This window comes from Molothrus aeneus, chromosome 2 (genome assembly GCF_037042795.1).
Source record: "Molothrus aeneus isolate 106 chromosome 2, BPBGC_Maene_1.0, whole genome shotgun sequence".
In the NCBI taxonomy this organism is placed as follows: domain Eukaryota; kingdom Metazoa; phylum Chordata; class Aves; order Passeriformes; family Icteridae; genus Molothrus; species Molothrus aeneus.
This window is the reverse complement of record NC_089647.1, coordinates 86,950,450-86,978,400: the sequence shown is the minus strand read 5'-3', so window position 1 is coordinate 86,978,400 and position 27,951 is coordinate 86,950,450. Positions and strand designations below refer to the sequence as shown.

At 42.6% G+C, this 27,951-nt stretch overlaps 1 protein-coding gene across 1 annotated transcript in view; it reads left to right on the top strand.

The window, feature by feature from the left end:
• Positions 1-10,961: 10,961 nt before the first annotated feature.
• Positions 10,962-27,951, top strand: part of TBC1D8 (TBC1 domain family member 8) — a 49,177-nt gene continuing 32,187 nt past the window's right edge. Inside the window, exons 1-2 of the mRNA XM_066545239.1 lie at positions 10,962-11,088; positions 24,737-24,847. Coding sequence (XP_066401336.1) covers positions 10,962-11,088; positions 24,737-24,847 — 238 coding nt within the window. The remainder of the gene's footprint in view (positions 11,089-24,736; positions 24,848-27,951) is intronic.

The window sequence follows — 27,951 nt, the reverse complement described above, 5'->3', positions numbered from 1 at the left end:
GTCTCTGTTTTTCTACAGCAGTTTTGGGTCAAAGCAAGGTCTTCAGAGGACTCCAAGGGGGCAGAGTTTCCTATGCAATAACTCTGTAGCTGCTGCTTATCACCCCTGCTCTAGATCTTGATGCAGTTTCACAACCCTGCAGCACCAGAAACCTCAACTGGCAAGGCCTGATGTAAACAACAGCTGTCAATATTCAGCAACATAAGCAGCATCATTTCTTTGCCAGGACCCATCACTGTCAAGTAAGGGTTAAAAAAGACCACTCCTGAAATGCCCTTCATGGTCAGAGCCTTGTGTGTGCATCCTTCTGAAATAACATCACAGTCCAAAACAGGAACAGCTCTTTCAATGGTGCAGGATCCATGCCTGGGCAGCAGCTGGAGAGGACAGGAGAGAAAAAGCTGAATCAGAAGTACTTTATTTTTAGTAGTTTAATAATGGACTAGGAACGTCTGTGAGCTGGAGTTGAGGAAAAACAAACACGTCTTTCCACAGCACATGGTAAAACATTTCCTTAGGTACTTCATGCTGGTGATAATTTGAAGTCCTAGCCACCCTCCCAGAACTCCTCATGTGGACTTGCATCTAGAATTGTGAATTAAATGTGTGTCTTTGGGCATGTTTGGTTTGTCTGGATATCCACATCCACATATGTAAGCCAGGGTAAATCTTACAGCAAGAAATGGGCCGAAGTATAACTTGGCAAAACTTGTGTGGCAGAACTGAAAGCAAAGCATCAAGTTTCCCAAGTCCCAGGACTGCTTTGCAGTGAGAAAAGGGCAAAGCAATAACACTACCACCTTGATTTCAGTTTCTCCAGTAGGTCACTGGTTTCACCTTGTAGGTATACAAAGTACCTGTATGGATGTGCACATTCCTGTACTTTTGTAGGTAGGGTTTTCATCTTTAGAAGATGACATGCCCTAGAGCTGGCTCCTCAGTTTACAACATCCTTCATCTGGCCAGGAGCAGTTGCTGCAGCTTCCACAGACCATGCCAGGTCAGAGTAAACTCTATGTCCCATTGGCATAAGGCAGAGGGGCTGAGACCTACTTTAAGATAGCAGGGCAATACTTTAGGAAATGCTGTTTTATTGAGGTCCTGAATCTTCTTCCTGGACAACATAGACACTTGTGTGACAAGCCACAGTGTCCTTCAGAAGACTTAATCTGTACCATGAATGGAGCAACTCTCATACACCTACCAAGGTGAGTATAACCTTGCAAAAACAAGCATGGAGAAATGTCAATAGTGTGCTTACATAAATGGTTTCAACTGGAAAAATTTGAGTTTGCTCAGCATGGTTTATTTATGATCTGAATATCGAGAGCATTTCAAACGTCTACTTGATCAACAAAAGAAGAAACCACTCTGTATTTACACAGTCTTGTACCAACCTCCCCTTTCCCAGTAACTCTTAAACCTGTGGCTATATTCATCCAAAGGAGAGAGAGGGATAGAGGCCTGGAAGAGATGGAGCTGTAAAATCTCCATCAGCTGGAAACCTGGTGGAGGGGAAGGGCTCTGCCATGGAGTTTGCCCTCAGTTTTGCTGCCCACTCTCTCAACTCTAACCAATTTTCCTGCTCTCACTTCTTGGCCATTTTGCAGCTGTGTCAGACCAGCTGGCCCCAGCAGGGAGGCTTTGGGAGAGAGTCTGAACCTTGCTGGGAGGAGGGGAAACAGGAAGCATTGCAGGAAGGGAGGACTGAAGATGTAAAGGCAACCACGGGGACGGGGAGAGAGGGTACAGGGAGACTATTACAGTAAGGGAGGGGCAGGAGAGCAGAGAATGTTACAGGTTTTGTTGGTTTTGCTGCCTGCTAAATTCTCTTCTTTGACATGTGAAAGGAATGTGAAGGTGCAAGACAACAGGAATTAATAAATAAACAGTAGTTATCAGTGCTTTTCAATTCCAAGGGGTTTATAAACATTAATGAACCTTCATGAGCTGTTGGACAGGTATTTTAGCCGTATTCCATTTTCACAGATAAGGAGATGAAAGCTCTGGCTCAAGTCCAAAGTTTTCAAAAGCAGAAACTACTTTTAAGAGTTCTCGATGCTCAGCATCAAATCTCTGAAGGGATTGATTTTACAGTTGTCATCAGCGTTGATTATATTTAATCAACATTGCTATTTACTTCTGCAAAGCTAGGTCTAAACATGCACACTCAAAAGCAGCAATATCTTTTGAAAATTCAGGCTCTGTAGGTCTTTTGGGTTGTCCCAAGGAGAAACTGGTTTATGAGAGAAATAGATATGCAAAAATTGCACCATGACAAGAATGGAAACAAAGACTTTGCTGGCCTACAACAGTTAGAAAAAGGGCAAAGTAAAACAAAGATTAAAAAAAAAAAAAGAGTTCAAGAAGATCCATTCCTCTGAGCAAATGGGAAAGGAAGCAGAGCATGTTTTCAAATCTTTCTACATCTCCCATAAAGACTAGGCAGATGGTTTGGGTGCATTTCTGTAAGTATGTGATGAATATTTTATCCCTGAAAGGAATAGAAAACATGAATGCGTATGTAGTCACCAGCTTCACTGAGTGAAGAAACAACAGGACTTCATCAGCAACCATGTGATTTGGTAGTCTAGAAAAGAAAAAAAATAGCAGTATAATAAAAAAGGGGAAGAGAGTTGTAGTTATTTTCTTTGGTATCATGCATTCCCAATTTGAATTATTCTGTGGCCATGCAAAGACTAACATCTTGTTAGCCTATCTGCAAAAACATAAGTGGTGAAAAAGCCTCCAATTTTTGTTAGAATGGCATGTGTCACATTTAAATTAGCCAGCAGGCAAAACAAAAGGAGATCATGGAGCTTTCAAACAGAATATGGCAGCCAGGTAGAAGCAGAAATGCAATGCTGATCAAAGACAGCAAGTCCTAGGCATGTGCAGCACGATTACTACCCAGCAATATCAGCTATGTACCAAGATCAGCTAGCATAGCTTTGAGTGTCATAGTGGGAAGATGTAAGAATTACAACAGAAACGCTCCTTTGGGGATCCCCAGTGCATAAAAAAGAGGAAAAGGTTGCCAGAAAAAATATGTTAAAGTGTGCCTCAAAGGCACTCACAAACACATTTTAAAACTTGTCTCAATGCGCTGACACTTCTGCGACAACCAGGCTTGTGCTGTGACACAGTTTTGCTACTCCTGCAGCTGAAGCTCCCCACAGGTATTTTGAAATGCTCAGAAGGTGAACAGAAGTGGTGGCTCCTCCCTACACCTTCTGCTGCACCACCATGCCCAGCACAGGCAGCACAGGCAGCACTGGCAGTCCCAGCACGCTCACCCTGACGCTGCTTGGGTGATAATGTGGTGCTTCCACCCTTGGGGAAAGGTGCCAACTGTCTGCAGCTGCCAGACAGGCAGGCAGGATTCAAAAAATGGAAAACAGTAGAGCTTTATGTAGCTTCAAACTGGTTGTAGGGTCCCTATGTGCACAGGGTTGTGATGAATCCCATATGGTGTCAGACCTTGTGGCATACAGGTGGGATAGAGACCATCATGACTTCAAGGGACATAATATGCTTTCATGTGTTTCTGTTATGTAGCTCTTGTGAGGCATCTCTGACTGAGAAAAAGGCACAGTTAATGATTTTAAAAGGCCTTACTGTCCACACAAGTTGATATTCCAGGGGATCAAAGGAAGAACAGGGTAAGCACCTAACAAGAACCTCTGCAGCCAAGAAAAATGGAAATTCTTCCAGTTTCCTAGGTCATACTTTTAGCTAAGGCAAAATGTACCCAAATCCAACAAAAGACAGCTATGGTAGGAAAACCACAGCCCATCTCCATGCAGAAGCCAGATGGGGCACTATAAACAATGCTGGCATACTTCTGGAGGTGGTTTAAGTTTGGGATTTTTTATTCCCCAAATCATTAAAGTATTGCTGAACTCCTGAAGACTTTTGATCTTGGAAGATAAATTAGTATGGGAATTTTGGATCAGGAAACAGTGCCGGAGGAAGCTGCTGCTAACAGAAGCCATCCCACTTCAGGCTTCCTTTGGGACTGCCTGGCAAAAGTGAATGCCAGCAGCTGCATTTTTGGTAGCATGTTAGGGCAGCAAGAGCTTTTTCCTATCAAGGTAATTTGCTATTGCTGCTGAAAGACCACTGCTCTACAGAAAACTGCCATTAGAAAGGGGGCAGGTTGCAACCTCTGTTCAGGAAGTGTTGTCCTCTCTGCTCTGGGCTTTTCACCTTGTCACAAGTTATGGAGCCTTTGCACCTTTGCTTTTGATTCTGCCTCCTTTGTTTCTGGCTCTGCTAATTTGCTCTATTGTTTAAGGTCTTGCATCTACCAAAAGGTAGAAAAATCACTGGCTGCTTGATTCATTCTCCCTAAAGAGCAGAAATGCATTTTAGGAGGCCAACTATTCCATTCCCGCTACACTGCAGCGACTTATGCCGAGCCAGAAATAAATTGTATTCTTGGAGTGCAGTTTCTTATACAGGGCTGGCCATTCCTCTTCTTTTGTACCAGAATAATTTTCTTATCTCAATGTCAGACAGGGTTGTATATAAGAATCCTGAGAGGATGGGGTCTACCCATAGCCATATATTGAGAATGAAAATGAGGATGGGCAGGGAGGGTTTGGGTTAGGGTTAGGAGACTGGAGAAATACCTTTTTCTTTCCATCATAACTGAAGTAATCTACATCATCTCCTCCTAGCTTCCTGGGGTCACTGCCTCTGTGCTCAACAGAGGTCTTCTGCACCTGCTGAAGGTGGGGAGGAAAGCTGGTATGGCTGAGCTCTGGCAGACTGCAGACACATTCTTAAGCACTGGTGGAGAGGGTGTCAAGTAGTGGGTAGGGCAAGACAAGGCCTCACTCCCCTGCTGTCCTTTGGAGAAACAGTGGCCCTGCCTTGGTTTGCTCTCTGTCACCTGTGTGCTCTGCAGAGATCTGCTATCTATGAGTAAAGGGCTAAGGGATTGTTTTTCTCATCCAGTGTTTTGGAGAACTGGAAGTTTAGTGAGACAAGAAAAAGCTGGAGTTTACTGCCTTAAACCACATGTATGTATTATTTTAATTGTGTCCTGAGAGAGGCTGTTTTCATAGGAAATGTTTGTTAAATGCCTTGAAATGTGATGACCTTTCCAGTGTCACAGTAATTGTGTGGTTCCCAGAAGAGCTTTGACAGTACTAAATTGCAGAAGTGGGTTTTACAACTGGAAGTGAGGAAGTGATGCTGGAAGTAAAATAAGAAGTGGAATCAGCCACATAATCATTTTGGATATTGCTGTTCTATTGCTGGTACTTGAAATATAAAAATGCACATAATAATGTTATTGACAGGGAAAAAGCCAGGAAATATCATTGCATAAAACTGTGAGTCAAGACTTCTAATGTGTTTTTACAGTGTTGCCTATAACTTAATTACACTTGCTCCTGACACTGTATTATATCCTCATATATCTTCTTTATTGCACAGGCATTAATTTAATCAGAGATAATGAATGAAACCTCTGGAATTAATTACAGGTTGTAACAGTTTTGTTACTTTGCTAGAACAGGCAGGGGGACAAAAACATATGGACCCATAAACATTAACTGGCTTTTGCAATCCAGCCATTACAGGAGAAAGACAAGGAAGATTAAATTACTTGGAGATGAAGCTGAGAATGCTCAGTCAGTTTCAGTGTTCCTGAAACTCAGCAGTTCTCAGTGTGGAAGACCTTGACTACTACATTTCTGTGACCCTTTCAAACAAAAAACCACCTTGTGTTTGAATCTGTTCAAAAGATCTAAGCTTAAGAACTGCTTTTACAGATTCCCAGGATCTGATCTGTCTGGCAGGAGGGGTCTTTGCAGTCCTGTTTCAATGGAGGCATGCTGCCAGGATTTAGGATCTGCGTGTGAGCTACCGTGATTTCCCTTTCGGCCCTCTCATCTCTGCCAAACTTGAAGTGGACTTTCTGTGAGTGAGAAGCAAACATGGCTCCATTCCAACAGCACAATATCTGGGAGGGTGTCTGACAGGAAAAAACCTTGCAGAAGAGCCTTTCAAAGCATCTTTAAAAAAATCCTCTCTTGAAGGGGATTTCTTGTGGAGAAAAAAGTCATTACCTGTGCTTAAAAGGCAGAGGGTATCTTGCTTGGTTGCCTAATCTTTCTGATCACAAAGTTAACATCACAGAGTAACTCCATCATACATGAAATTATTTATCTTATCCTATTTCTAAAATGCCTCTAGTCCGGTCCTTGATGTGCTATTCACAGTAAAATACTTTCAGATCAATCTGATTTGCTTAGTAAGCTTAGTACTTAATCTTAACTTCAATTTTTTTAAAAAAGCAAAAAACCCAAACCTCTCATGCTGCATTTAGTGAATCACCTTTTTAATGCAATAAATACATCATCTTCTTTATATTTAACACACAGGTTCCTGTAGGCAGCTGTTTTGTTCTTTACTTCAGTCGTCACTTCCAGCTGAGCTCCACATATATCACACCAGTGCAATGTGAGCTCACAAGTCAGCTTTAAACCCTTAATAATTCCCATTGTTCTTGTCTTTTCTCCACTACATCTACATTTTTCAAATACTGAAGTGGTCTGCAATTAATATGATTTATCACGAATGGTCCCATCAGAGGGGGGGGGAGGAGGAGGACTATTTTTGTAGAGGAGGACTATTATCTACCTGGTCTGTGAAGGAGATTTGTCTACTCCATGCAGGAAATATAATCCTATGTTTTGTGGAAAGCCTGGCAGTGTGAGCAGTGGGGTATTTTGGATCTTGAGAGTTCTTTCAAGAGTGAGCCAGTGCCTGGAGCAGCGTGCTAAGGGCTTAGGGCTGCCACTGGGCACTGACCCAGTGTGTCACTACATCTCTCCTTTGTTAGGCGTAGGTGGGAGATAAAGTCTTTTCAATATGGTGATTCTGAAGACTTGTGGCTTCATTTCCTCAGCAAAATCCCTTCCCTGCTCTGAGGGTGCTCAGTGGTTTTCAGCCGGGGGGCTGTGGATCTCTGCGTTGGCAGATGGCTTCAAGGGGACATGCCACAAAGAAAAGTAAATTTACTGATGCCTGTTGTCATCTGATCTACAGGAGGCTGAAGCTGCAGTGGAATATTTTTGGGGCTGCAGAACATAAAGGGTTGAAAACAGCAGCTGTTGATTAATCTCTGCGAGGTGTGGGTTTGTTTTTTTGTTTTTTTTTTTGGTTTTTTGTTTTTTTTTGGTTTTTTTGGTTTTTTTTTTGTGGTTTGGTTTTTTTTTTTTTTGTTCCCTGAAAGAAGTATGTTTTAGTTATTTTCTCCTAGATGTATTAGCCAACAGTTTGACTGTCCAGTGTTATATTCACTAATGTGTATTATTTCCCTAGCACCCTAAACTTTATTTCTCTGCACTAACTGCTGTCTCTGATATGTCCAAACTCAGGATCATCTGACAGTTTCAGCAACTCTGTCTTGGGAATTGAATGAGCTCACTGATCAGGGTTTTTCAGACACTAATAAACATACAAGGTAAAGAATCAAAACTGGAAACATATTGGACTGTGCACCTGCAGAATTATAACCAATTTCCAGCAGTCACAATATGACTAAGGAACTAACTTAGTCAAAAACACATTAATAAATTTAAGTTTTCAACTAGTTTAACTAGTTAAAAGCATTCACTACAGATAGTCTGACAGGAGTCAGGGAGGGAGCATGGACAGCCTGTTTTTGTGGCAGCCCATATGTCCATCAGCTGCAATCATGCACCTGCAAGCCCTGGAGCCTATCCTAGAACACTGGACACTCACAGTCTCCCAAGTTTGTTCAAGTGTTGCCAGTCCCCTCTGAAGGTTTGGTACCCTCTGCAGAGGGCCAGCCAGGCAGGAGGCCAGAGCACCACAGCTGCCTCTTTCCTGCCATCATTCATTTTATGCACAGGAGGAGTTTGGCTTCCTTGAGCACCTCAATGACATCCAGAATAAAAATTATGTATCTGTTTGATGGATGAAAAAGATGAAGTCGTGTGAAGTTAAAGGGCGAGACTAGTGCTGGGAAGGCAGCCAGTGACAAAGGTAAGGAGGAAAAGCAAAGTTTTCCCTCTGAGTGTTCCCTATGCTGTCTATACTCTATTTTATGGATGCTCAGAATCTCTGCAGTTTATTCTGGGTATGACTGATGCTCCAACATAATCTGAATGGCAGACTGCCTTGTGCTATGAGTACTGAAATTTAAGAAAGATAGATAGCATCATAACACAAACACAGTCATTTCAGAGTGTGTGCTAAGGGTGGTATAAGGCCAGAAACCTCATTTTCTTTCTGTTCTTTCCTTTCAAATACATCTTTATTTTTTACAGCTCTTTTTCTTCAGTCTAGTAACCTTAAGTACCTTCAAGAAAATGAGTAAGATACTACTATCTTTTCTAGACTTTATCAGAGAATAAATAAAAAGGTATATAACTTCTCAGGGTACTCTGATTTTTGTCTCATAATCTACTAGATTCCCATCCTCCCTGGTTCTATGTACCTCTCTAGACACCAGCATTTTAAAACTATTGCTTCACAGGAGACTTCAGAAGATCCTCAGATCATCCAAATCCTGTTCAAATACTGGTTGTGAAAATAATCAATACATTACTGTAGGACTTTCTTCATAAATAAACTTACTCTTAGCTGCTGCCAAAGACTGTCTAGTTTTCAGGTAGAAGCTGTGCCTCAGGATGTCAGGGACTGCCACGTGCAATGCCATATTGGGAAAGAAGTAGATGCATTCAGTAGATGCATTTATTACAGTATATATTACAAAATGCTTTGTTTTACTCTGTCATCCTGAATAAGTTTTCTCTCATCTCATCCATCCCCCTTTTGCTTCTCTGAAACCATTTCTCAGAGATTCTTTGTTAATTATCTGCCACCAGTTCTATGTGTGGGAATAGCTGCTTAAAAAGCATGAGCAATCCCATTTTGATTGAACAGCTGTTGGGCCAACTTGGATGTGGTTCCAGAGCCCATGGTTCTGAAGGAGTACTGTTGGTGGGGTCCAAGAGAAGCTTGTCTCAGGATGTAACACAGGCAGGTATGCATGACACTGGATCCTCAACTGCTTTTCTCTTTTGCTAACTCTCAAGCTCAAAAGGATGTCAAAGGTGAGCAACTTGTTTGGTTCTCTTCTAAATTATGTCTCAAATCAGCTGCCCAAAACCCAAGACTGAATGTAAAAGAAGCCCAAAAACCAATTACTGAAATTAATATTCAAGTATGTGCAAAAGGAAGAAATAATTCACCATCTCACTTCACTCACTCACTTCCAAGCATTTAAACTTTCAATACTTACATATCTTCAGGATAGTTTTGGGGGCAGGTGAAATCTCTGAGCTATTCTTATCCTGCAAGAGCATTTAAAGTAATTTCTCCTTAAGTTCTCATTAATTTTTAATACATTATTATGTGGATGTCCATCTTCTCCTTTTGACAGTTTTATTTTTATATCAGACAAAGTGCTTGCTTGCTATTCTATGTATGGAAATGAAATTGTTGCTTTACACAGAAATTGTAAAGAACACAGATCACACAGTGTTTACCAGATTGTAGCTGAATACAGAATTTTGACTATTAAATGATCCCACTGGCAACTCAAAAGCAGTCCACATGGCCACCTTCCAATTCCCAGCTAATAATTACTGCTGGCTGTGCTGAGTAGCGCACTGCAGCACTGGTACCTTTCAAAGAGCTGGTACACAACTCTTGTACCCATAGGCAGAGGCTGGGGAAGTGAAGATCTTTATCCCTAATCGAAATTCTCTACTTAGAGGCATCTTGGCTGAAATTTAGGTGTGATTTAACCCTCAGTGACTGAGGTCTTTAATCTAGAAGAGAGAGGTTTTGCAGCCTGCTAATTCAGTTGTTGTAAAGTAATTATTTAATATTTGCAGTTAACTGGAAATGGAATGTGACAGGAATTAAGTACAGTGGTTATGTTTTAATCATAGAATAATAGAAAGTGTTGTCTTGCGAGGGACCGTAAAGATGTAGTTCCAACCCCCCTCCCACAGGCAGGGACACTTATTGGATCATGCTCAGAGCTCCATCCAACCTGTCCTTGAACACTTGCAAGGATGAGGCCCCCGCAGCTTCTCTGAGCAACCTGTACTAGTGTCTCACCACCCTCATTAATGACAACCTGTGCTAATAAAAATGTAAAATACAGTGTCAGAGGTTTACAAACATAACGTGCTGCAGCAGTAACCATTTGTGCAAGTTCACAAACGGTCCTGTCAATAGCTCAACCGCAAGCAGTGATAGATTATTTCTTAAATTGAGAAAAAAACCCCGAACTGTAAAATTTAGATTCTGACTTTTCAGTCAGATACGAGGTTTCAAGCATCGGCCTTTAAATACTAAAGCAGCTGCGGGTTCACGCTTTAGGCTTAGATCTAGAAGGAAACAGGAAGGCAGAGACACCCCCATCCCCCCAACCTCTCTCCAAGCCCAGGACACTCTTTCGTTCCCGCACTGCTGGCGGCTCCGCCGGGGGACCTGCGGGGCACACGCCGGGTGTGCGGGGACTGCCCCAGCCGCTGTAAAACGCAGCGGGAGCCGCCCGGCTGCGGTCCCGGCGGCAGGGCATCCTCCAGGACCCCGGGGTACCGCGGCGGCCCCAGCGGGCTCTGTGTGGGGCTCGGGGCGCCACGGGACCCCCGAGAGGGCGAACCTGGCCCGTCCCCGGTTCTCCCTCCCTCCCTCCCTCCGGCCGGGGCGCCCCGCCGTCCCCCCTGACGGTGCGGAGCAGCAGAGCCCCGCTGCACAAAGCCCCCGGCTCCACGGGAAGGGCGGCCCGTGCCCGGGCTCCTCCCCCGGCCCCTCCCCGGCGGCCGGGCCCGCGCCGAGGGAGCCGGAGCCGGCGCCGCGCAGCCCGCGGGGGGCGATGTGACCGGGGCGGCCGGGTGCGGTGCCGTGCGGGGCAGGCGGGCTCGGAGGGGGCACAGAGCGGGACTTCGAGCCGGGGGAAGATGTGGCTGAAGCCCGAGGAGGTGCTGCTGAAGAACGCCCTCAAGCTGTGGGTCACGCAGAAGAGCAGCGGCTACTTCATCCTGCAGCGGCGTCGGGGTCACGGAGACGGCGGCGGCCGCTTCACGGGTACCTGCGGGCGCGGGGCGTCGGGGGGGCGTCGGGCCGGGCCGGGCCGGGCCGGGTGGTAGATCCCCCCTGCGTCTGCCCCACGGGAACTTGGCCGCGCCGGGGCACCCGCCGGCGGGTCGGGCTGCGGGAAGCGGGAGCGGCCTCTTTGTTCGGGCCGGGCACGAGTGGCCCGACTCGGCGATAGCGGAGGCGCCGCGGGTCCCCCGCCGCGGGCAGTGCGGAGGCAGCCGCCGGCCGGGAGGTGCGGGCCGCCCCGGCTCCCCTCGAGCTGCCTGGGGAGCAGCTTCGCGTTTCTGCAGCCTTGAGCACCGCCGAAGCCACTTTTATTGTTACTTCCCCGCTCTCCCCTCCCGATGGGTTTCTCGGCGTGACTGAGGGCGGGCGCGGAGCCCGTCAGGAGGTGCGGAGCCGGTGCCCGTGGCCGGAGGATGCGGCCGGGGAGAGGCGCCCGGGACTGCAGCCCGCGGGACGCGACGGAGGTCCCTGGGGCCGGCAGTGAGAGGTGCAGGGATGGTGCCGGGGGCACGCAGTGGGATGTGGTACCCGTGCCCCTCCGGGACCGTCCGCGACCTGCCGCTCGCCTCCTCTTTCTATAACGAGGGCTATATAAGTACACATAGGACTCCTGGCTTTTGGGCGAGACATGACATTGCGGGGCGGGGGTTGTGAATTCACTGTTGTGTAAAGTGCCTTCTGTCTTATTGTTTGCATTAATTCTGCTCCGGGTTATGGTGGCTGTAGATCGGGCACGTTATATCCATGTGGCACTCCAGATACGTGTAGTGAAGGGTGTGCACGGAGTTATTCACGCTCTACCCTCGCAACAGTATGGATCCGTGAATAACTCCGGCGAGAATGATGTGTTAGGCTGCGCTGACGTTGTAGCATAGGGAATTTGGGCCAAACTTTTGGTTCGAAGACAGCAGCAACTGAATTCAAATAAACAATGCTTTGGAGAATTAATATCGTTTAACAGTGTAGTTCTTACTAAAAAGCAAACCAGGCTGTTTTGAATATTATAAAGTGAGAAGTTATAATGGTAGCTTATATATTTGAAAGAATTGTCAGGTATTTTAAAAATCAGTATTTTCTGTGGAATTTAAAAAGCTGCATTACCACGTTCAGTATTTATGTTATGAAAATCTTTTTTTCCTGAACTATTGACCCTTGCCATTTGATAATACTGCTTTCTGCATTGTTGCCTTTTTTAATTGGATCTTATCCTACCTGTCCATAAAGTGCACAAAACTTGAACTGTGGCTTGGTAGATTGCATGCTGTCAATGTATCACTAATGAAATGGAAGTTTTGCCAGCAAGTTAAAACACTTAACCTCCTATTTTCTTCGGCCCTGTTTGGAAGTCAGGCTGCTCTTTTGTGACAGTAAAGACGATGTGGATTAATTTTCAGAGTTAAAAATAGCCGTTTACAGCTGCTTGATTTAGGTCCAGGACAATCATGAGGTTCAGTTTCACAAATGTTAATGCCTTGCGCCTGAGCTTTTCACTACAGAAATTTGCAAGCTTAAACCAAACAAACTGCTTTTCTCTCTGGTTCATTTTCAGGTGAATCATTTTGCTGAATCTACAGTGCACAGGCTTGCTCAAATCTCTTTTGGCTGGCAAAGGAAAGCCACTCCTGTCTTGCACATTTTTCCAAGGGAACTGTAGGTTCTGACAGTCTCTTAAACCATTTGGAAACGTTTGTATTTCAAAGGGCTTAAGAATTTGAGTCCTAAAACCAAAATGCAGGAGTTACAGAGCAGTCGCTATGGCTGGGGTCAGATAGTGTAATTTTATTTTTTCAGTTTTTACTTGCAGTGAAGGAAATGGAGATGGGTGCTGAGAAACAGCAAGGCTTTGCTGGTGTGTGTTTGCTTTCAGTGCAAAACTTATCTCCTGATTCTTGCTTTACATGACTGTAGAGACACTTAATTAGTACCTGTCTTTCCCAAACTGGCAGAAGGGCAGTAAAGCTCTGCCACATTTCAGAGTATGATTTACCAAGTGGCAAAGCCAAAAGCTAGAAGTTTTTGTCTGTGTTACTGGGGAAGCAAAGCTTAAGTGAGAACAATATCCAAATCTGTTTTCCCTTTAATAACTTGATCCCTGGGCAATTGCAGTTACATTTTATGAAAAGGAAGAAGTTTCAAAGATGTGAAGATTTGGTACATGAGAGCAGGTGCCACAGCAGAAGAGAATCTCAGCTCCTGCAGGGGAGGAGGAGGCTGCATGTCCTGAGGCTGTGTTAGACCTGGGTAGGATCAGCAAAACAAAACTCTGAGAATGTTAGATTTCATACAAGTGTAGATGGAGCAGCTGACCACCTGTGACATAATTTGCTTTCAGCAGGGTGGAAAGGTGTGATGCCTGAGTTGCCCTTGTGCATGTTGCCACAACATTGTATTTGCACTGAACCTGTGTGAGGACATCTGTTTTATGGCCCAATTCTCATATTTGCCTGTCTCTTTCTTCTAGGACTCTTCTTTGTTCTTACCAGGGCATTTTAACTATTAGGTAAGAGTAAGTTAGCACAGCTGGAGGGTGTATTTTATGTGGATTTAATTCCTGAAGAATGCACTAAAGACAGTCTCTTGCACAAAAGTGCTTTTTCCCCCATATCTGTGTTTCTTTGTGTACTGTGTTTTTGTCAGACGCTGAGCAGATGTTTGTGAGTGAGAGACTCTATTTCCTACTGTTATTTAATTTGTGTCCTAGGGCAGTTCCCAAATGCACACTGGGCTTGCAAGCAGAGGGTACAAACAATGATGGGGGTTGTATTTAACTCTTCATTGCTTCCCCAGTCTTGTTCTGGTTTTTGTCTTCCTTAGGGATATGCTTTTTGAAGTAAATGTTTAACTTGCTCCTTTACCTGGATCTCTTCTTGACAGCTCTACTGGTCAGAGACTTAATAAGAAAATTGAAAATGTTTAGAAATACTTTAAAAATCTGAATTGCAATTTTTTATTTAATGACTAATTTTAAGTTACAGATTTAAACAATTATTTAGCTCATCAATATCAGTTGATTTTGGGGTTTTCTTTGCCTAATTGGAGAGCACTGTAGTGATCCCTACAGAAAAAGATTTGTGATGTAGCCATGATTAACAGATCAGAGTTAGTTGGATTTAATACATACTGATGTCTTTGGTTCTGATGTTACATATTAATGATAAGCTTGATATGGCAGTAGTAAAAAATACCGTCAAATGCCTTATGGTAAATACTGCAAGATGGTTTAGCCTTTAAATGAATCACTACTTTAATTTTTAGGAAGGGATATTGAAACCCTCATGCACCTTCCTCTTTGATTAGTTTTCTGCATTTTGACAGCAAAACTGCTTGTTCTGGGATATGTTGGGAAGGATTTTATCAGGAGTGCTGGACTGAGAGTCGTCTTTCACTCTTCCTGAGCAGCTAGTGTTGCAGTTTTTGTTTATACAGTGCTTCACATTGCACACTCTTAGCATATAAAAACCCACTTAGCAACACTTGTGAATCTTTCCTTTTATAAATAAGGTTAAATAAGACCTTAAAATGAACTCTTGTTTCAAGCAGCTTTTTGTCTGGTTGAGATACAGTGCTTCTTTAACTTCTTGCTTGAAGTAGATCAATAAAAAATTATGTTTTGTTCTTGTTTTACCCATGTTTTTAATTTAGCTATGATATTTTTCCCTACTCTTCTAGCTTCCATTTTCAGCTCAGGGCACTATCCAAGCTGGATATAGTTTTGCATTATTTGAAACTTGCAGAGGACTAACATTTTAAAAGGAAATTAATTTATTTTTTAGTTCTTACAAAACTTTTTGGTTCACAACTTTAAATATAATAGACTGGCAGAAAAAACATCTTCTGTATATGAATCTAAGCCTTATTATTGCTTTAATAAATATAAATGTGGTAGGCATGGTAAATACATTTCCAAGCTCCATCTTTAATGGAGCTTGGAGGATTTAATTTTTTCTCTTAAATAAATTTTTTGCAGGGCAATAGCTTTTGAACTCACCTACCAACTACCTCTTGAGTGGAGAACTGTCTAGTTTGTGTGATAAGACCTTTCTTCCTTATTTTCCCTTTGCTTGGGTGTTAGTTTTTATAAGGCATACAGAGAAATGGCTACTGATAAGCTCTGTAAAATTTTCCTGGAAATGAAAAATTAAAAGATCTTTTGCTGCTCTTTCATACTCTACTGTCCAAGCAGTCCTGTAATCATTGTCAATAGCTCAGCTTTTGGTGGCCCTGCACATCTCCCAAGGTCTGAAGTAAATAATTTCATCATGGGAAAGGCAGTAAGAGGACCACAGTGGATGAAGATTGCTGCAGCTCAGATGGGGAATTCATCTAGATTGCCCCTGTTCATTACATTGTAGCAGAGGAGGGTCCAAAATACCTCAAGACTTGGATTTTTACTAGGGAATGCAAATAAGAATCCCCGTACTATTTTTTTTTTTTTTTTTTTGCTTTCTGGAGAGGCAAAAGGCGAAATTACTAGCCTTTCATATTAAATGAATTATTCATTATCAAATATCATAATCAATATTCATTATAAAAATATCATAATTAGTCATTATCAAATAGAATCATATTAAAAGGCCTATCCCAATATAGTTTTCAGAAAAGTGTTCCTTTTTGTCTTAATATATGTTCAGGATACCAAAGTAAGTTAGAGTCAATCTCAGCACGAATGAAGAAAACCCCAAACCCAAGAGTACACTTTCATTTTAAATTAAGCAGTTTGAGGAGAGGAAGGTGCCACAATACTGATGTTAATAGAGGATATTGGTAATGGTTACTGTCAGTATTCATGGGTTTGTTTCCTTAAGGAACAGCTCTCTGAAGCCTTGCACAGGAGAAGGAGAAATATGCATACTTTATTGAAAGCTTGGACTCTTGTCAAAACATTATCTAGCCTTGCCCACAACTGGAATTCAGATCAGCAGGTTTTTTTTCCTTTTTTTCCTCTCTTTATTTTACTGTAACATTTTTTTAAGGAGAATGCATATTTAGAAGTGCTTTCCCAAGAGGATGGCTTCTCCATTACAGTGTTTGGCCAAGAGGCATGAGCTGGAAGGATAGGAGTAGGGTGCCAAGCTACCACCTGCAAAGCTGGGCACCCCAGTTCCTGACCTCTGAGCCCCTGAGCTGTGTGTGCCACTCTGGTCCCCTCTGCTTGCCTTTCTGGGGTGAGTTACCTGCTCCTGAGCACTACTGTGGTGCTGAGATGGCTAAGGGGAAATGCAGGTGCTTGTGTTGAAATGTTAGCAGTGTGTTAAGTGCCAGTGTTAAAGGTGAGGAAATACCTGTGCTTGGAAAGGAGGAGCTGGGTTGTGTCTGCACAGGAATTGACCACCACTTTGTGCAAGACTAATCCACTAAACCCTACAGTGGCTTTTTACTTTCATGATGTGGAGGCCAAATGGCACAGAAAAAGGCAGGAAAATCCTAGAATGATTTGGGCTGGAAGGACCTTAAAGACCATCTAGTTCCAACCCCCCTGCCAAGGGCAGGGACTGCTCCCACTCGAGCAGGTTGCTCAGAGCCCCATCCAGCCTGGCCTTCAACACTTCCAGCACAGGGCATCCACAGTTTCTCTGGGCAACCTGATTCAGTGTCTCACCACCCTTTCAGGAAAAAATGTCTTCCCTATAAAATAAATGAACATGTCAGTGGTGGGTGAGTTAGTGTAGCACTAGTTTGGTCTATTCAGCATTATTTACAGTATCCACCGAAAAAGAGACTTTTTTATACTCCCCTGAGTAGTGGTGCATGTCTGAATAATCTACAGGGCTGCAGCAGCAACTGGTATATCCCATCTTCTTGTGCATATTCAGGTGGAAAACAGTTTCAGGTATTTTTACTTGTAACATGAGAACCAAAGCATTTGGCTCAGTGGCCTTCAGGGTTATAAAAATAGGCTTGGCTTGAGCTGGACTGATGGCAGAGGACTGAGATAAGCAGCTGTGAGTGCTTTGCCATGGCAGCATGCCCACCTGGGGAAACAGCCCGTGGGGAAGCTGTGCTGGGGAGAAATAATCAGTGCTCCAGGGTGGGGATGCCATTTCCACCATTCCAGGAGAGACAGTTCATAATTCATCTCATTTCTTCCTCCTGTGTGGTCTCTCCCTCTGCATGTGGTGGTCTGACACAAGCACTTAGCATCACATCCAGGGATAGGGGAGTCATGGGGACCATGGGACACCAGCCCCCACAGGAAATGCATGAGCTCCCCACATTTCTCATGTCCACCTTCTCTCCATAGCACTGGGACCTTGCATAATGATTAAGTATTTTGTTACAATTTGTTTCTACATACCAGGTTGAAAAAAGTCCCAATTCAACAGAAACCAATTTACTCAGTGGCAGTGTTTGATCTGGCAAGGTCTGTGCTAGAAGTAATGTAAGGGTTTGGATGTTGGGTATTTTCCTGGGTGAATAAATACTCGGAGCATTAGGTCTTTATGCTGAAATCTAATGTTGTCTGTGCTTATCTTGCAGTGTGGTGAGCCCTTATCATTTCAAAGGAAACAGAGCCTTCCTACAGCCGTTGCAGGAGTCCTCCTTCATCCTTTTTCTTATGTACTTACCCAAATAAGTTTTGCAACTCCTTTTTTCTGGTGGTAGAAGTGTAATAAATACTTTTGAATGGGTACTGTACTGGATCAAAGCCTGTTTATACAATTTTGCAGAATTCAACAAAGACAGTGTGGTTGCATTAAGCCGTTGTTATTAGCAGCTTTGCGTAACTGATGGTGTTATTACCCATCAAAACCATGGATTTTAGGGTGGCCTGAGTGAAATCAACAACCCACTAAACATCTGAGTTTTGAACTTTTAGAGAAATCAAATGATATGAAAGATCTAGAGATGTCCCCAATCATTTATGCTGGGGGCCACCACTGGCCAACAGTAGCTTCATGAGCACTACCCTGGGCTGTATCCTACCTTGGTGCGGCTCAAAAGCTTCCACCTTAGCCTGGAATGCCCAGGGCTGGCACTCCCTGGGTGAGGATAGAGGCTGCAGTGGTGCTCACTGCATCTCAGCCCTGGGTCATGGTCACAAGTTAGGGCTCCTGCGTGGGGAGGTGGTTGAGGCCTGATGAGAATCAGCTTCATGGTCCTCCCATCCCTCTCTCAGCAAGGACATTGGTCCTAGGGAGAGCTTCCGAGATGCCTTGCAGAGCCAGGCAAGCAATCTGTGCTATTTGGTGCTGTCCCAGGAGTGCCCTTTGGCCAGGCTGAGCTTATCCTGGTGTGAAAAGCAGCTTTCTGTTCCAGCTGGAGCCCAGGGATGGCAGGGGTAGGGAATGGGTACATCCATGTGTCCCTCCCTGTGTTCTGCCTGGAGGTGGGCTGTTCCTTCAGGCAGTTTGCTTGCCTCCCCTAGCATGGCTAATTGCTGCCCACCATGGCTCTTCTGAGACACTAATTGTTTGTAAATCATTGCAGGATGGAGGAAGCTATGTGGAGAAGTGTAATTAGGATTCGGGGTATGAAGTGCTTCTCTGCCTCAAAAAGCCAAGATTAATTCTGCTTTATTGAAGCTGTTCAATTTCACTGTCCTTAAAAAAAACCTCCACCTTTATTTTTATGATCATGTGAATTGTTTGATTTGTTCTTTTCTCCCAATTCACATGCCTAAACAGCTTAGAGTGATTCTTGCAGCTATTAACTCTCCTTGTAAAACTGCATCCACTGGGAAGCAGCCTGTACTGTTAGCTCCTCCACTTCCTGGAAGAGCTTTCTCCTTTCCAGTAAGAGTACAGCTTTTTTCAGACAACTGGGCTTATTTTTCTTTCTTCTCCCTGCTTTCTCTGGTGGAGCAGATGTAGCAAGCAGCAGTGATCTCCCAAGGATGAATTTGAAGGCATGCTTTTTCCTTCATGGTTTCACACTGGAGCAATGCTGCTCTGTGACTGTAATTGTAAATACCCCAATTTGCTGGTTTTGTCTTACAAAAATAACCTAGTCTGACTGAGAAAAAAAGGGTATGAGTACTTAAAACATGGCTTTGGCATGATATGAGTGAGCATAGCCACCAAGTGCTCTTTTTCATGTCCCTGCAGATCAGTCACTGCAGTCCCTAGAGACCATGTGGTGCCATAATTTTCTTGACTTTGGAAGTGCCAGGTTCCTGCAGCTGAGAGAAACCTCAGCTTTGGAGTCCCTGAACATCTTGGCAATCTGGTTTGGGTCCTTGTGTGGTGGTGGTCCTGTGCCTGTTTTCTTGGAAGGGCTAGATGTGGCAAATACTCTTCAGTCAGGCATTGTTGCACATCTGTCTCAGGTGCAGTGGAAATCTCAAGGTTTTTTTTTTTTTTTCTAAGTAGACTTAGGAGAAGAGGAAAGACAGTTTTCTCTCTGCTTCAAACTTCTGCAGCAGTCACTTTGTTTGTACAGTGACTAAAGGTGTTCCCCAGGATGCTGGAGATGCAGTCTGGACTCTGTCTTCTCTGTCACCCCTTTCATTTTGGTAGAGAGGGTGTAAGTGCTTGATTTGGGAAGTTCATGGCTGTGTGGGAACAGGTGCCTCTGTGCATCTGACCCTCTGTTCCCCAGATTTTAAAAGCGCCATCAGAATTTCTTACTGACCAATTGCAGATACCACATGTAATTGCTTCTTGGAACTACACTGGCTTTCATTCCCCACTTTGTAATGGATGGATGAGTTCATGTTAATCAAAAGATCCTGGCTGTGGTGACTAAGTGTCTTACTTAAAAACCAAGGAGAACTGAAAGGGTAACAATGCTGAGTGTTGTGACACCGCAGGCTTCCTTGTCACTTAGATTTAAATCTCCTTTTTTTTTCTTCTCCCCGTCCTTCTTCCCCCAGTGCCTCCCTTCACTTCCCCCTGCCCCCCGCCAAAAAAAAAAAAAAGACAAGCAGTTTTGGTCTTTTCCCTTTTTGTTTAATTTTTTTTGGGGAGGGTTTTATTAACTTGTTAGTCCTGGACTCCTAAGTCCCTCTGTCTTGCAGCATGGTTTAGCTGCTGAAGTGGCCACCCCATTTTTGAGTAGTTCTCAAAAATTTCCCTTTAAGGCCTTTCATATATGATGGAGGTAGGTAGAAATCATCTTGCTGTATGTAGAGGGTATCTTGGACTGGCTCTTGAATATTGCCTTAAAAGATGGAAATAACAGATGGTTTTTCAGTTTGAGTTTCGAGTTCAGCTTTACTCACCCTCTGCCCATGTCTTGGAAGTTTAAAATGATTTTAGAAATCCCACATAGATGATTAACAGTGATTTGGGAAAGGAGCCTGCATTCTTTAATTTGAAAGATATGCAGTATTTAGTAGAAGTTGGTATAAAGTTAACCTAAGGTAAACACGTTCCTTTTATTAGATTAGTTATGAACATGACACAAGAGAAATTGTAATGCAATCTTTTATCTTTAAGTGGGGGAAGAAACCATATCTTTAAAGATGAAGAGTAGTGCACTTTTGATAGTTCATTTGAGAACCTGATGCTTATAGAAATATCCTTGATTAATTTTTATATGTGTGTGAAGAAATGCTCAGCAAATCCATAGTGCATCATGTCCTGTTTGTGTTCTATTTGGTTACAGGTTGACCTCTGTAAAGGAGAGACAGTACCTACCTGTTGTAGAATTTGAAATTGTTTCATGCTAATTTTAAACTTAAATTTATTTCTTGTATTGTATCCATAGTATGCACATACATTTGATACAAGTAGATGTGTTTTACTTGAAGGTGTTTTCTTTACTCAAGCAACCAAATATGCATGAAAGTAGATGTTTCAGTGAAATAAAAACTACCAAATAAAGCATGGGATTTCTAGTGAGTTTTCCAGATATGTTTTATAAATATACTTCTGAAAAATATAGATAGATGTTGCCTGTATCTGAAATCCAGCTTCCAGCTAAAGTGTTTAGATTTATTGAGAGCGTATAACTTCAGTAGAAAAGTGTCTTTCCCCTTCTCCTGTCTTCTTCTCCATATGTGTTAAAAGTATGCATATTACACCAGACATCTGCATATGAATTTTAGCCTAAAAATATTCCTTCTGCATGAAGAAACTTGCACCTTTTGAGGAACCTGCAATGTTCTGTCAGTGGTCTTTCGTGAGAGGCTTTGTAAACCAATGTCTGCAGCTTTCCATAGTACAGTTAGTGTATGGTTATTTGCTTTTCCTGAAATATTTCTTGGGAGGTCAGAAAATGGACAAGAAGTTGGTGAAGTGCCTCATTAAAGGGGAAGAGCTACTCTGAATTTTAAGTTCCTCCCAAAAATCTTGTCTCATATAGGGTGAAAAAAAAAAAAGAGTTTTGGGAAGAAAACCAGGGTAGCAGTTCTCTTTTCCTCTTCTGCTTCTGTTTCCTTTTCATTTTTTGCTGTCTTGAATTATAGATGGTTTCACTTTCATCTATGATGTGGAAGAAGTCTGCATCACCCTGACTGAAGGCAAGCTGATGTGTCAATATGTGAGCCAGAGGCTCTTAATGTAATTTATCTTGCTAGCCAGATACCCTTCTGTTTTTTAAACACATTCTGTTTTATAAAAGACCTTCCATGGAACCAGCTGGTTGGACATGTTATGAGGCAGGTGTTTGCTCACAAGCTGGGTATTTTTCATAGCATAAGTTTCAACATCAGTGTTGAAACAAACTGTTGTTTGTTTCTTCACTCAGGGATCTTTAGGTTGGTTGTTTTTCAATCTTATGATGCAAAAGTTACCCCGATTTAATTATGAGGCAACTTACACTGGAAAAAAATTGCTTCTAGTTTTGGTAATTTTCTTGTTACCAGAGTTTCAACTAAATTATCATATTGGCCAGGGTGTGTATATTAATGTTGAATCCTTTTCATGCTTCTGCAAATGCACTCTTAGTAATCTCTTTTTTCTGTTCTCTATCTCTGTCAGTCTCTTAGCCAAAAAATAAAGGAGCCTCTAAACACGGGGGTGGGACCCACTCTTTGTGCTGGCTCAACTTTAGCAGTTCTTGCTCTTATTTTCCTTTGCTCCCCTTATGACCCCACTGCAGCCTCTCCTGGCAGAGGTGGGACAGGACAGGACTCCCTGTGGATGGCTTAGGATTTATGTGTGGAGTTGCTGTTCCCTTGCAAAGCACTCATAGAGGGGCCAGGCCACCTGGGCTTTATTCTGGCAGGTATCCTGATGGCCACGCTCTTTTTCTTCTCTTTGTGTCTTAGTTCTGGCTCCTCTTTGTCATCCTGAGTTAATATTTTAGCTATGGATAGTTTAGAAATGGGAGGTGATTATTTCTTTGTACAGTTGAAGGAGGAATGGTTTTCTTTTTAATAGTTTGTAAGCAAAATGGAAATTGTAAGCAGAAGTAAACAGTGAGAAGAGGAATTGGGTTTTCTGGTCTGTTATTCAGGAAGAGAAAAAGGAATTAATTTTGCACAGGCTAAGAATTAGTAAGGCAAAACTTTGCAGCTACTTCTGTGCTGTCATGTGTTTGTTTCATGGTTTCTGAAAGAAAAAAAAGATATTTCACAAATTAGATTTTCATTTAGCATTCTCTAGGGATTTTGGTAGCACTTGCTGTTAGTTGACTTTTTTCTATGACTTTAGTGAAATGAAAAAGAATCTTTCTCCTAGGCCTATCATCAATTCTGAAATTTGAAAGTTAAACTCTATTTCTGTTCTCTGCATCATTAAATGCTTTCTTTAATCCAATGTTTTGAAGACTGCACACTAAAGTTTTCTGCATACTGCTTTCTGTGAGCACAGCTAATTTGATACCTTTTATACTAGGATGAGTTTTTATGCTTTTTTCTTGTAGTTATAGGAGAGCATGTAGCAATTTCAGACACTATACATGTCATCAGTCTGCAAATTCAGATCTCCATTTTAAACAGATGGGTGTAATATCTGGTCACATATTTAAGTGAGAAGCACACTGCTGTTGAAGAGTTTCACTGTACAGTTTTAAGACCTATTGTGTCCAACTTCTGCTTGGCTTTGAAAGCATCATTGATGTTTTGTGTGTGTGCAAGGAGGAAGTATTTAATGTAATTTTCTTTGCTCTCAGGTTATTGATGCTGTTCCATGTGAGCTTCTTACAGCTCCTGGACCCGAAAGTGGTTCAAATGCTGTTTGGTTGTGTTATACTCAAATTAATTAGCTGTCATTTGTTATCCCATTGAGAAGGCAATTAGGACTTTGTAGGTCTCTATTATTTCCATTAATCACTTGGGTGATGGACTGGAGAATGCCATATTTAAAACAGCATGCGGTGCCAAGGGCTGGCAAACCTTTTGGAGATGGAAATTAGTTCCTTTTGTGTTGGGTTAATGGTGAAGAAACAAAAATACTACAGGTTTAAAAAGTTACATGTGCAAAGAGAAAAAAGTAATACAGAAAACTTCCTAGATACTGTAGGGATAAAACAAACATGATAAGCTGTTCCTCCCTCTCTGCCATCCCTCTCCTTAGGAGATTGTGTCTCTGCAGAATGCACAGGAAAACTGAGTATAAAGCTGCCTTGAATTTCTATTTGTAAGCACCTTAAACCAATTCTGAGTTATTTAATATGCCAGCTTGCATGTGTAAATCATGGCATTCAGATAACTTTTTCATGGATAGCTTGGTTTTACCTGCTCAGGGGAATGGGTAGCAAGAAACTCCAGGAACTCCAGGTGTCCTTCAGACTGGAAAGTCTTTTTTGGCGTTAGCAATTGCTGCAGCTCTTCAAAATGAATTTGTCTGTACTGAAATCAAGTGGTGATTTGCAGTGGAATACTGCTGCAAGCTTTCTTGGATACAGTGGTAGGTATGCAAGATACAGGAGGTGATCTTCCCTTCTGCCAGTGGCTGAGACTTCAGTAGCAGTGAGCATCAGGTCCAGTTGAGTGTTGTTCTTAAAGATAAGCTGGAGAGATTCCAGTGTAAGTTCAAGAACAGTGAGCTGTTTGAAAAACATGACCAAAAAGGAATAGATGAGATGATTTGGATTTCTTTAGAAATAGAGAAATCATTAAACCATGATAATTTTTTGTTATGTTGAACATCAGTATCAGAAGTGCCTGTGGCCAATTACTCTGCATGTTCCAGGGAGCAAGATTAATTTCCAGCAAGAAAGTTTAAGATTGTGGTAGTTGACTTGTTTGTTTAGGGTAGGGTTATTTGTTAGGGTTTTTGTTTGGTTTTGGTTTGTGTTTTGTTTGGTTTGGTTTGGTTAGTTTTTGTCTTTTTTGTTTGTTTGATTGGTTTGGTTTTTGTTTGTTTTTTTTTTTTTTGTAAGAATATTTAATAAAAATAGTGGAAGAGGCTACCTGGAGAAATTGTTGCATCTTGATTGTGGCAGGTTTTGAAGAACAGGTTGGACAAACACCACTTACAGCATAGGTGTATTTATCCAACTTCAGAGCAGGGCTGGAACTCTAACTTCTTAAGATGCCCTCAGGTCTTTCCACTTCAGTTCTGTGGTTATATTCATATATATGAGGCAAAACCAGAAATGCAGAGGATTCTATATGCTTTTGATCTTCTAATCTGGTTTGCCTTTTGCCCTCTGAGCACCTGTAAATTAGAAGATAAAACTGGGGAAGAATTGTTATCGTTACATTCTGTATTTTAGTTTTATGGCTGTAACTGTGAAACAGCTTGCAGGCTACAGAAGTGAGAACTGGCATTAATCCTCTTTTCCCCCATTTTCTTTGCAGGTCGCTTGGTTGGTGCCCTGGACGCCGTGTTAGACTCTAATGCCCGCGTTGCTCCATTTCGAATTTTACTCCAAGTCCCAGGCTCTCAGGTTTACTCTGCCATTGCATGTGGTGAGTTATTGAATGGATCAGAAGTTTACTGGGCCATAGCTATTGGTGAGTCACAGACAGAAAACCCCAAACTGATTCTGAGCATGGTCAGTGTCTGCATGTCCAGGAAGCTCAAGGTAACCCCAGCTAGTTGTGTGTGTGTGGAAAGCTTGTTTAACAACCAAATTAACCTCTGGTTAAAATCACTGAAAAAGTGTTGCCTAGGAACATTAAGTTTCAATGGAAAACTTGTTTAGCTGAGGGTGGTTTGCTGCTTTCATTTTCTCTGCTGCAAAGTAGTGTGGTTCTGTTCCTATGCATGTCTTTTCCTGCAGAAATGGTCATCCCTTACAGCAAGAAGCTACTTAGTCTAGGCTTTCACCAGCCCAGTCCTGCACTTGCTTACTGTGAAATATCTTCACACACTTTGCTATAATGAAATATACCTGGAACATTTGGAAGATTTAGGAGTTGGAGAGGGACACAATGTTGGAGAGGGAGAGAATGTCAAATCCCTGATCTGTTATGCACTGATCCCTTTTGCAATGTTTCTGCAACTTTTGAAAGTCAAGCTCATCTTCAGGAAGTCGATATTAACACGAGTTGTAGCAACCTTGCCATGACCCAGTAAAAGCCATCTGAAGTTCCATTCATCCCACTGTTGCTTGGTCAGTGTGTAGGGCTGTTCTTTTCTCTTCTGCTCCCATGTAAAAAGTCCTAGCACTGAAATTTACAGCAGTTTTATTTTGGGAATGGTTCAAAGCTGTGACTGGGGAGCATGAGGAAGCATCTCTTTAATGAGAGGACGGCCAGATGCTGAACAGGATTCCTTCTGAGAGGTGGTTGATGTCCCACCAGACCTGCCAGTGTTTAAGAGGCATTTGGACAAAGTCCTTAATAACTTCAGCTTTTGGTCTGTCCTGAAGTGGTCAGGCAGTTGGACTAGATGATTCCCAGGATTTCAAAGAAAACAAGAAAAGCTTTTTGAAATGCATTAATAACAAAAGGAAAACAAAGAATAATGTAGGCCTGTTACTAAATGAACAGATTGCCCAGAGTGGTTGTGGAGTGTCCCTTACTGGGAACTTCCAAGGGCCATTTGGACACAATCTTGTGCAATGTGTTCTGGGATAACCTTGCTTGACCAGGGAGGTTGAACCTGATGACCCATTGAGGTCCCTTCCAACCCTTTCCATTCTGTGATTGTTGTAGATCCCTTCCAACTGACAATATGCTCTCCTATTCTGTTCTTTCTTATACAGATCAAGCCATGAAATAGTTAGGTAATGTAAATGTTGACGTGTCATTTATAGTGTTTGACATAGCAGTCCCTTAAGTGGAAGAGTCATAAGTTTATATATTCATCCTAATCCTTTTCTCTCTACATGTTCATCCAGCAATTTTTCCTTGGTTCAGCAGAGATCCCTCTGCATGTTCCCTATTAATACTGGGAATTTTTCCCTGGGCCAGATGTGTGTATGAAGAAGCTTGCATAAAGTCCATTTGGGCTATTTTTATTTTGGCTAGGTTTTCTTTGTTTTGCAATTGCTCTGTGCTTTCTATCCCTCCTCCCCTCCTTTTTATATTTAAGTAATGCCCTCTCATGGAGAAATTTAAGAGCTTCATGCTGTTACAGTCCTGTGATGAAACCAGGTAGCTTTCACTGGAAAAGCTTTCATGGCTTCCTGATTATTTGAACATATGCAATACTACTTTCTGGGGCTGATCCTTGCCCCACCCACACTCTTACTGCACACAGAATTTGGTGTGGTTTTTTGATTTTGGTTTTTTATTTTTTGAAGGAACTACAAATGACAAACTTGCTGGGTTGGAATGGCTAAGGATTTTGCTGAGACAAACTTACATGATTAATGTTTTCTAAGATTCTCTTTGGCTCTTCTGAATGGATGCTCATCCCTGAGAAAATGAGATTTACAGTAATAGAGCGGAAAGCAGAGGGTCTGTTTTGTGTGCTGCATGGGTAGAACATGCACAGTTGCCAGAGCTGCGCAGAAGTAAAGAACCATGGAGCAGAAGCTGTTTGTGAATAATACTGCTGCTGTGAAACCCTGACATGAGTGTCCAGGGGAGAGCTGGCAATAAGAGGCAGAGGAGCATCGCCCCAGCCCCTTCTTGGGAAGCTGGAGAAGGACATTCCCCAGACAGAAGTGCCAGTTCCTGCTGCTGTACAGTGAGGGCAAGGAGCAGTTCCAGGAACTCCTTCCAGTCTCTCCTCTCCAGTGTAACTTAATTGTGGATAGCCATCATGTCATCAGGCAGTTAATTAAAATGACATTTTTTATTGTATGTTGGCAGCCCTCTGTTCCAGGAGCTGTAGGCTTAAATGATAATAGATGCATAAGGGCCAGGTCTGTTACAGACATTTGCAAATCTCAGAGGGGTGCTAGGAAATCAGATCCCTGCATGGCTGTTCTGGCAGAGATGTTTTAATCCAGATGGTTAATCACATTATACCAGTACAGGAAAAAAATAGGTCTAACCTCACTCCTTGTGTAGAGCCACTTGAATTTTCCTTTCAGAAGGCTAATGGGCAAAAAAGAAACTCAAGACTCAGTCAAGCAAAGTTGGTTTTAGGAGAGGGAGAGCAAAGGATTTGGTGAAAAGTGGGTTTAAAGAAAAGATTCTGAGGAATCAGGCAGTGGTTTGCCAAAACACTTGACATGAGCAGATGAAGAAGGTGGTAGAAGGTGGAATCAAATGCTGTGCAGAACATCAGCACAGGAAGAGGAATAAGGAATGGAAATAAGAGATTGGCAGTGCTTGGGTCAAATCACAGAACAACTTTAAACTATGAAATACAGATTATTAATAAAGAAGGGACTCAAAAAATTGAGTTGGCCTGACCAAATGAAAGGGCCAAAATGATCTTTTGGTTTTTGAGCAGAAACCCTGGGGGCAGGCAGGAGATACTGCAGGAGTCCCTGTGGAGTATAGCTGCTGCCTGGGCTCAGAGCAGTCCCAGCAGTGGGGATGCTACTGTGAAAGGGATCTTGCTCTCAGCTTATTTCACAAGAGGCAGCCTGACAGCTTGCCCATACACTTGGTATCTTGTAGGTTACTCAGAAATAAAAAGTCAACTCAGTATTTGCTTTGTGCAGCCATTT